Consider the following 10,943-nt stretch of genomic DNA (forward strand, 5'->3'; position numbering starts at 1 on the left):
AAAAAAAAAGTCCTGTGACTCCCCATTACCCAAACAAAACCTCTAACACTTCTGTCTGGCATCTTTCTTTCCTGCCTTATTTCATACTATGCAGACTGTGACCTGTGCCTCGTATATTATATTTCACCACCAGTGGATTCTTGGTTCTCCACAAAAAATCAATGTCCTTTTCCTACCTTTTTTCCTTGGCTCACTTCACTCCATATGGGTAGAATGACCTTTCCCTCATTGTTTTGTTTTTTTTTTAAGCAATTGGGGTTAAGTAACTTGCTCAAGGTTATACGGCCAGTTATTTTGTGTGGGTGCCAAGTATCTGAGGCCGGAACCAATCCCGGCTCTCCCGATGCTGGGGCTGGCACTCTTACTCACTGTGCCACCTGGCTGCCCCCTCCCTCATTGTTACTGACTGAAAATCTTTACTTCCTTCAAGAGCCAATTTAACTGCCACAGTTTCCACAATACCTTCTCTGATATAGCAGCCAGAAGGACACTTTCCTTCTTCAAAGTTCCTACTGCATTACCTCTATACAGCACAAAGAAGCCCTTTTCCCTAACAGGGCAGTTCCATCATGGAATCACCCCTTATCCAAACTTTGTGTCCCCCCAGACCAGACACAGAAGCTGCTCCAAAAATGCTTCTGGAATAAGCAGCAGGAGAGCCCTGGCCTCAAAGTCAGTAGATGTAGATTCTAGTCTTGGCTCAGCCTCTAACAGACTCTGTAATTTTTGGCAAATTACATCTCTCTGGTTTCAATTTCCTCCCCTACAAAACAAGTGCATTGGACTAAATTACCGTCAAGATCTTTTCCCATAAAGCCTCCTAAGAGGGGGCATTGGAATTGGGCCTTAATGGATGGGGAAGAATTCAACAGACAAAGGGGGTCTGTAAGGGTGGGGGAGGAGGAGACTGGATTGAAAACTGGGAGACACCTGAGCTTGAATCCCAGCCCTGATGTTCATTGACTGTGATGCTGGAGAAGTGGACAAGTCACTGCCTTCAGGCTCCCCAGAGGCTGGTTGTTGTTATTCAGTTGTGTCTGACTCTTCATGACCCGTGGACCATCACAAACCAATACCGTCCAGGGATTTTATTGGCAAAGATACTGGACTAGTTCACCATTTACTTCTCCAGTAGATTAAGGCAAACAAAGGTTAAGTGACTTGCCCAGGGTCACACAGTTAGTAGGTGTCTCAGGCTAGATATGAAGTCAGGTTTTCCTGACCCCAGGCATGGTTCTTTATTCACTGAGACCTCCTCAGAAATTTGCCCATCTATAAACTGGGAAGAATTATTCTTGCACTCCCTACCTCATGGATTATTATGAGAAAGGCACTTTATAAACCAATATGATAATAAGAATGGATGACTTTGTAGACACAAGACACACCTGAACAAAGGCATGAAGGTAAGAGAGTATAAGGAATATTTAGAAGACTGATGACAGATGAGTTTGGCTGGAGCATAGAGTGCCTGCAAGGAAGAAATAGGAGATAAGTCAAGTAAGGCACGGGGGCCCCAAAGTCTTCTGTACTCTGAATTCTGGGCTTGGGTTTGAGTGAAAGTCAGAAGTCCTTTCTTCTCCCATCTCCTTGGCATCTGCACGGCCAAAATGAAACTCAATCTCACAGGTGCTTTAGCAAAGGATAATTATAAAATTGTAGATTTAGAGCTGGAAGGTATTTTAGAAGACCATCTGGTCCAACCCTGTCATTTTCCAGATGAGAAAATTGTTGTCAAATCAGGATGAAAAACAATAGTTTTCAGAATGAAGGAAGGAGAGTCAACATGGCTAATGGAGAGAGTAATTAGATGGAGGGGCAGCTAAGTGACACAATGAACAGAGCAGAGTCAGAAAAACTCATCTTCCTAAGTTCAAATCTGCTCTCAGACACTTAGTACCTGCATGATCCTGGGCAAGTCACTTAACCCTGTCTTCCTTAGTTTCCTTGTCTATAAAATGAACTGAGGAAAGAAAAGGCAAATCACTCCAGTATTCGCCAAGAGAAACTCAAATGGAGTCATGAAGACTCGAGCATGATTGAGAAAGGACTGAAGAATTAAATGCAATTAGATCTGGTTTAACACTTAATCTGGCTCTAACATTTACTACCAAGTACAGACAAAGAACCCCAATTCTTTGAGGAAACACCATGATGCAGTGAATAAAGATTTTGGTCCTAAAGTACCAAGGGGTCAAGGATCTGTCTTGATACTTGTGAGCTGTATGACTTTTGGCAAAGCCACAATCCTTCTGAGACTCAGTTTCCTTCTTTGTAAAATATCCAGCTGATACATCAATCCTCAAACTGTCCTAGACTCTGGGGATACAAATAGAAAAGCAAATGGCTACTTGACCTCTTGCTGCTTCCATTCAATGGTTCTAATTCCCAAGTCTGTAATTTAGGAATGACCTCATACTATACTACCAAGGGTACAGGATTGTTGCAAAATTATTGAAATGAGATAATATGCATAAAATATATTTATTTTTGAAAGGAATTTCTAGATGAGAGCTATCAATCCCAGGGGGTAGAGTTTTCCCACAACTGGGATCCTTTCTTTCAAAAATCCATAGGGAGTTAAACCTGCAAGGTGACCAAGAACAGAATACTAGAATGAGAAGGGACCAATACTACCACCACCATGATCATTGTACCATTTATTTAGTGCTTACTATGTTTCAGGCACTGTACTAATAAACTATTTACAACTACTATCTCAGTTGTTCCTCACAACAACCATTTTATTATCCTCATTTTATGGATAAGGAAACTGAGGCAAGCAGGTTAAATGAAAGCTAGTGTCTGAGGCTAAATTTGAACTCAGGTCAGTTTTCACAACATTCTAATAGCTGCACCACCTAGCTGCATCCTCCATACTTTAGCTTATAGAATGTTAGACCATAGAATTTTATAGCTGGAAAAAAATATTGTAAAATAGAATACCATCAGTGGAAGAAATCTTGGAGCAAATAGTGTTGGAACCCAGAATGTTAGAATCAGATTAGAATGTTCCATTCCAGCTCTGAAGCAATGATTCTATAAACAGAGAATGTCTCAGTGGGAAGGATTATAAAACTAGAGAATGCAAAGGCTTAGAACCTTAGAACCTGAAATGTTTAGAACACAGAATGATGGAAGGATGGTTATATCCAGGGCAGAAGGGATGGAACCTTAGCACACAAAAAAAGTTGAGAGCACAGAATGTTGAAGGTAGAAGAGGTCCTAGAAAGGAGAATATCAGAGTTAGAAGAGATTTTCAGACCTAGAATATTGGAGGCAGAAATATCCTTGAAGATCATCTAGTTAGTAGGGCGAAACTGAGGCTAAGAGAGTGACATTACCAAGATCTTCAATTCAATCTTCACCAATGGAAGGTGTAAAGAAAAGGCATCAGGATCGTGTGTCCAGCCCTTCCCAAGCTGTCTTGGCAGCTCTTCTTGGTACTGGAACCCTAGCTTCTCAGCTTACATACCTTGCGAATGGCCAGGATCTCATCCTCAGATTTGCTCCTAAGGCACTGAACCATGGAGGCAGAATTGTGTCTATCACAAGCAGAGAGATTGGCAATGACCTGCAAAGAGGCACCCACACAGAGTTAATATTCTCATAGAGGAATCCCTGACCTGTATTATAATATAGGAATCCTTTCATACTCATCAGTAAGCTAGCAAAGGATATAACTTCTATAGATGATAAGGCAGTAATGGTGAAAGTAGACCAAGCTGGAATCTGTCTGACTGCCAAAGGGAGTGAGTACCCCAAACGTGAGCCTGCTATGTACAGGACTTAGTGCCAGCCAATGGGGATGGGGATGGGCAGGGGCAGGTTACAAAAACACAATCCCTGCTCCCAAAGAGTTTACCATTTACTCAGGGAGGAAAGACCTAAATGTCCATAAAGTATACATGATGAGATATGATAAGTTGAAAGAGCCCTGAAATTGGCTCAGAGACCTCAGTTCTGCTCCCAGCTTACACACCAGCTCATTGTGTGTCCTTGGACGAGTCACAGAATGACAGAAACAGAGAGGTAGAAGGGACCTCACAGATCATTCCATCTAACCTGTACCTGGGTCCCCTTGAGGAACTCTTTCTGCTGTTCTGGTCATGTCAGAAAATAGAATTTGGGGGTAGAAGAAATTTTACAAATGATGATCTTTAAGGTAATGTTCAGCTGGAAGATTCAATGGCATTTCAGTGTACCTTCTTATAACCCAGGTGAACTGGAAGGCCAATGGGACACTGTGCCATGGAGTTGGGAGACCAAAAAGCCTAAGAAAGGATAAAAGTAATTGCAAAGAACAAGGAACTTACATTCACAACCATTTCTGAATTGGAAGAAATCAAGCTAGGAAGGATGGCCACACCACTCTCCATGATTGCTCTGTGGAACAAGCCTTTGGACATGGGAGACAGAATCTGGGGGACAAAGCACAGCAGAAGAGGAAGAAGTCATGGGGAGGCCTAGACACTCCTGACTTAGCAGAGACAGAGAATACTGTGAGTCTGAAAGCCAGGACTTTTACTTACCCTGCCATACCCCTAAGCTAACTCTAGAGGACAGTCCCAAAGAGGAGTTCCCCCTGGCCCTTGAACCCTTTGGCAAAGCCAGGCCTATAAGACAGTTAGACAGAAAAGGAGGCTAAGGGGCCTTGGCCATACACTCTCTGGGTGGTTCGGTAACAGAGTGTGATAAGATGCCTGTGCTCTGTAACCCAGCAAAGCTGTTCCAATACCCTGCCCCCTTATAAGGTCACATGGTTTACTGATTATTATTTGTTTACTGATTATGACAAAGCTCAGGGTTATGGTTAGGATCAAATTACTTCAAATCCAACAGCTTTTCCCACTATGTCATGGGTATTTCCTACTTTCCAATCAGCTATATATATTATAATATATAATATATTATATTAATTATATATTATATTATTATATTAATTATATATATTATAATAATATATATATTTTTTTTGTATTATCATTCCACTGCAGTCTTCTTCCCCTGCCTTATCACAGCCTGGATGCCATGTCAATGATGGGCAAACTCGTGGGAGAGGAGGGCTACCGAACCAGAAGACCTTTACCTCTAAGCCCTCTGATGGATTTTATGTCTGTCATATGAGGGTCAGCCATGCTAAGCTCTCAGAGGCTCAAGAGCAAAGACTCAAGAAAGCATATTTTCAGCCACAGCTGGTCACAAAGGCCACCTGGGAAGGCACAGAGAGGCTCTGAGCAGCCTTGGGAAGTGGAGCACCTCAATGGTGAAATTGGGGATCCATTGGGCCTTGAATTATTTCATCAGTACACTGTACATTTCTTTTGCTCTTACTCTAAGTTGTTAGTAAACCTTTAAAAAGGGATTACTCATTGTTTATGTCCAGTAAAGTATGAGGAAAAAGGGCCTAGATAATCAGTTGAGCCAAGGACAGGGGGGTATAGTGGGATCTCCAAATAAAAGGAAAGGGCAGGTGCCAGCCTTAGAGAAAGAAGTCAGCAGCCCCAATGGTTCTGAGAGGAGGGTAGATAAGAAAAGAAGAAGAAAAACTCAAGTCGATGTAGGGGTGGGGAACTTGCAGCCTTGAGGCCACATGTGTTCCTCTGGGTCCTCAAGTATGGTCCTTTGAGTGAATCCAACACTCACAAAACAAATCCTTTGGATCAAGGGGACCACATGTGGCCTGGAGGCCACAGGTTCCCCACCCCTGGACACCTGGGGTTTTGCTACAAGAAGTCCCCTTCAAGCTGCAGTCATTTCTTTACCACCTACATGTGAGGAAACACTGGCTCCCCCAGCAGACGCGCCAAAGATGGTCACAAGGCCAGGATCTCCTCCAAAGTGGGCAATGTTCTTCTGGACCCACCTCAGGGCAGCCACCTGATCCAGGTAACCCCAGTTGCCACGTGCGTGGTCATCCCCAGTGCTGAAAACCAGATATTAGACAAGGCTGGAGAAGTCTGAAGAACATCAGGTTCATAGGATTATGAGATTTAAAGACCATCGCCTCCAGCTGGATAACACAATGGACAGACTGATTGAATTAGACCTGGCAAAAGCAGTGTTCATCTACTAGCTGGGTGACCATGGGTTAGGCACTTAGACTTCTGCCTCAGTTACCTCATCTGGATAATGGGGGAAATAACAGTATGTATGGCTTAGAGCTGTTGCAGGGATAAAATGAGTGCTTTGTAAAACTTAAAGGAGCATACAAATGCTAGTTGCTGCTGTTCTTGTTTTCAGATGTAAAGTGGTGAGACAGATCACGAATTCCCCCACCTGAAGGACTCCCAGTAAGACCTCTTTAGTGGCCCACTGTACTCCAGGAGGAGCTTCTTCCATGCTGCTTTCTTCCCTTCCAGCTTACTCTGTCCTTTCCACCTCCCTATAGACGGGCTTGCCCAGGCTCTTCCTTCCCCCTCCTTTCTTTAGCTCTCCTTTCTGTTTAGTCTTCCCTTATTAGAATGTCAAATCAAGTCAAGAGATGTTTACTGAGCACCTACTATGTGCCAGGCACTATATAACAAGCTTTGGGCATACAAAGAAAGGTAAGCATAGCCCCTGCCCTCAAGGAGTTTACAATTTAATGGGGGAGATCACATGCAAATAACTGTGTCCAAAAGCATCCTGATGTATGCAGGATAGATTGGGAATGATCCTGGAGGGCAGGCCCTGACAGTAAGGGAGACAGGGAGAGGCTTCTTGTAGAAGGTGGGATTAGCACCTAGTCTTAAAGGAAGCCAGAAAGAAGGAATGAAAATCAACAGAGTCAGTGGAATATCTTATTCAAGGATCTGGAAGGAGTCAGAGAACATGGAGCAGCCTGAGCAGACTAGAGAGGTGGGAGGATGCCAGCCTCCTCTCCATGAACTCTGCAATCTAGAAACATCACTCTCCTTGCTGTCCTCAAATACAACTCTCTACCTCCAAAGTCCAACTTTCACTGGCTATCCCCATGACTGGGATTCCTTGAAGGAACGTGAGACAGCTCTAATCCCACCTTCTTCAAGAGATTTCCACTTTCCTCCTTCTCTTCCACCCCCTCACTGCTAGGGCCATCTTGAGGAAGGACCCCAATTTGAAGCTTTATAGAAAATTGGTCCTAGGAGAAGTGTGAGTTTTATTACTATATGGGGCATCAAGCAGGCAGAAATTAAAGCATCATACACACATACACACACACACACACACCATACCACACCACACCACACATACACATGTACATTATATGCTGTGATAGTAATGGAACATAAAGATTCCCCTGTATTGGCTTGGTTTTCAAATTGATTGTGTTAAAACCCAGAGCTTGTTAATCCCACCTGTGGGATGGACTTTTTGATGTGAAAAGAAAGTCCTGAACTGGGAGGAGCTGGTGACGTAGATTTTTGGAGAGACAAGAGAGAGGCGGAAGATCTTTTTGGAAGCAGCACCTCGTGGAGAGAGAGAGACTAAGAGAATTGCTGGTGGCCGCTTTGAATTGCCCTGGACTTTTGAGACCTGCCCCCTGAGCTGCCAAGGACTGAGGAGACATGGCTGTTTTGCTGGTACTTTGTCTGTCTGTTTTGATGTTGTTTTGCCAGATTTGTCCACTGGTGAAAGACGGTCCTTTTGTTGAAGAAGTCCTGGAACCTGGCTGTTCGCTAAGAAGCCCTGAGACTGTCCTGCAGACAGAGAGTGAATACTGTCCACTGGTGAGGAACAGTGCTGTTGTTGCAGGGGTCTGGAGACTGTCCTGCAGACAGAGTGAATACTGTCCACTGGTGAAGGACAGTGCTGTTGTTGCAGGGGTCTGGGAACCTTTCTGTTGGTTCAGAAGCCCTGAAGAAGGATTTTCTGGTTGTATGTTTACAGAAATCCTGGGAGAGGGTTTTGCTGATGTGTTCAGGGGTTCTAGGACTGTTCTACAGACAGAGGATGAATTCATGAAGGGACTGGCAATGTATCTTATGGCCTTGCTAAGCCTTGTCTCCCCAGGAACTAAGATTGCTGAGAACTTGCCTCCTGTCAAGATGAAGAAAAGATCTCCATTTGGGTATTAAGTGCTGTGTTTAAACTTGATGTAACTCTGGGGTAGATTCAATTGTGATCCAGGGGTGGGGAACTTTTGACCTTATGTTTGGAAACTAATCTCCATTTGAGAAGAGGGACTTTGTGGTGGATTAAATGAAGGTATAGCCTAGGGGTGGAGAAGTATTTAGAACAGGGACTTTGTAATTGATTGAATGAATGGAAGGTCCTGGGGTGGGGTAGTCCTTGGAGATTATTTAATCACGCTTAGTAAATGCTGTATTTGGAATGATGTCATGTTTTTATCTTCTCTGTTCTTGGTTGGTCACTGAATAAAATGGAGAGCACCTATGCTGGTATCCTGAACCTTGGGAAGTTGCCTTTCCTTGGCATTACATTACATATGCCAACCTGCACTAACAAAGATTTAGGGAACTCACGTGATGGAGACTGGTACAGTAGCAAGATCTTTGTGGGAGTACACACTCACAGTGGTGTCTGAGCAGGTCAGTCTCATCCCTTAAAGGGAGGTTTGGTTGGGACAATCAGCACCACATATGAGAGAGGGAAGTCTTAATCAGACCTTGATGTGGTGGGGAAATGCCCCAGGATCCCTTATCGATGTGAGAATAGCAGACTCCAAGAGTGGGTGGCAGCACACAGCCACATAGTCTGCTGGGAGTCCATTCAGGACCTGAGGTTACCCACAGGATCTGAATAAGTCAGCATGTGAAAGCCCTGGCTGACTGTCCCTTGCTTAAATGTTTTATGGTCCTTAGGACCACTTTTCCCTGTGACTGCCTGTTGGAGTCCTATCATTTATAACGACAACATGACACAATGTATTTCAAAAATCACAATTGCCACACCTTCCCTCTGAGATTACTTCTCCTTTACATTGTATATATTTTGTATCTAAATGGTTATTTATATGTTTCCCATTAGAACTGAACTCCCTGAGGGTAGGAATTTACTTTTATTCCTGTCCCAAGCACTTAGCACAGTGACTGACATACAATAAAAGCTTTAAAAGATGCTTATTAACTGATTTATTGGCTAAATAAGGGGGTGATTGTTTGACCTGTGCTCTAGGAAGATCAGTGACAGCCGAATGGAGGATGAACTGGAGTAAGGAGAGAAGAGACAAAGAGGCCAACCAAGCAGGCATTGTTAGTCCAAGTGTAAAGTGGTGAGAGTTTGCACTAGAGGGGTGGTAGTGTCAGAGGAGATAAGTGGGTGTATATGAGAGATGTAGCAAGGGTAGAATCAATAAGACTTGGCAACAGATTGGATATAAGGGAAAAGAGAGTGAGTAGTGAACAATGTCCCCTAGATGACTAGAAGAATGATGGTGCCTTCAAGAAATAATATGGATGTTATGAAGAAGAAAACATTTGATGGGAAAGAGAAAGAATTCAGTTTTGGAAATACTGAGTTTGTAATGGGATGTGCATTTTGAGATAGTTGGAGATGGGATAGTGTAGGTCTCTTGTCTGGAGAGTGGAAACCAGACAGGAGAGAGTGAAGAGAGTAAGAGAAAAGAATCAAACTGTCTAGCCACAAAAGGGAGGAAATGCATGGGATGATAGCTAGTGAGGTTGGATGGATGGATGGATGGATGGATAGATGGATGGATGGATGGATGGATGGATGGATGGATCCAGTAAATTTGTTTGAGAACAGAGGATATTCATGAGCAAGTTTGTAGGTAGTAGGGAAGTAGACAGGGGGATGAGGAGGAAAAAGGAGGAGGAGGAGGAAAGAGAGAGAGACAGAGACAGAGAGAGAGAAGAATAGTGAAAATGAGAGTGATAATATGATAAGAAAGGTCAATCTTCTGGAAAAGATGGGATGGAATGGGATCATTTGTGCCTGTAGAAAGCTTTGCCTCAGTGAAGAAAAAGTCCCCTTCATGTAAGAAAGAGGTAAGGGAGGAAATAGTAACAGAAGGCATATGATCAGTGAGAAATATGGAGAAAGGGATATGAGGGAGCTCAGTGGATGGCCCCATTTTTTTTTTTCAGCAAAATATAAAACAAGGTTTTGAGTTAAGATGGTAAGGAAGGGAGGAACTGTGAAAAATTTGAGGAATGATGCAAAGGTTTAGAAAATCCAGTCTCCCAGTGAGATAGTGTATTGATTATAGAGGTGCAAAAAGATCGCCTTGCCTCAGTGAGGAACCATCTAAGATTATGGAACATTAGTCTGTACGGATCCAGGCAACACAGTTTCATGATTTTTTTTTTTTTGGCTTCCTTCAGCAGTTTGCAAAGAACATCAAAAGGAGTGGGTGATGAGAATAATCTCAGGCTGAGGTTTGCCAAGCAAAGATTTGTCACAGGATAAGGGGTCAGTATAGACATGAAATGGCTCACTAATGGGTTAAGATGGGGAAGGTAAGGGGCGGCCAGGTAGCACAGCGAGTAGGAGCACTGGCACCAGAGTCGGGATAACCTGGGATCGAATGCGGGCTCTGATACTTAGCACCACACCCAGAAATAACTGGCCATGTAACCTTGAGCAAGTTACTTAACCCCGATTGCTTAAAAAAAAAAAAAAAAGATGGGAAGAGAGTATAACCAGGCGGGGGGATGGCCTGTGAAAGAACTGAGGGGTGGGGGATTGAAGGTCAAGGTGAGGGTGAAGAACAGGGTTAGGTATTAACATGGCAGAGAGTCTAGTGGAATGGTAAGAGATAACTAGATAGAGGAGTTTCAGAATTAATGTACATAGAAGTGGAACACTCATGAAGGAGGGTAAAATCAAGGGTGTTACCGTCTCTGTATATAGCTGAAGTGGGGTGGAGGAGCAGGTTAGGAGAAAGGGATTCACTGAGGAACTGGGGCTGAGAATGCTAAAGGAAATATCAAGATGAGTATTGAAGTCCCTCAATATGAACATGGGAGTTGTGAGAGAAAGACTATAAGGAAATTACT

At 43.4% G+C, this 10,943-nt stretch overlaps 1 protein-coding gene across 1 annotated transcript in view; it reads right to left on the reverse strand.

The window, feature by feature from the left end:
• LOC138159445 (cocaine esterase-like) overlaps window positions 1–10,943 on the reverse strand; it is a 39,326-nt gene that overhangs the window by 15,940 nt on the left and 12,443 nt on the right. Inside the window, exons 5-7 of the mRNA XM_069085809.1 lie at window positions 5,773–5,926; window positions 4,317–4,421; window positions 3,476–3,574 (exon numbers count right to left, since the gene is read on the reverse strand). Of these exons, the coding sequence (XP_068941910.1) occupies window positions 3,476–3,574; window positions 4,317–4,421; window positions 5,773–5,926 (358 nt within the window). The remainder of the gene's footprint in view (window positions 1–3,475; window positions 3,575–4,316; window positions 4,422–5,772; window positions 5,927–10,943) is intronic.

The sequence above is a fragment of the Petaurus breviceps genome, unplaced genomic scaffold (assembly GCF_028583685.1).
Source record: "Petaurus breviceps papuanus isolate PSGF00001 unplaced genomic scaffold, PetGlider_PUasm1.0 176, whole genome shotgun sequence".
Classification (NCBI taxonomy): Eukaryota; Metazoa; Chordata; class Mammalia; order Diprotodontia; family Petauridae; genus Petaurus; species Petaurus breviceps.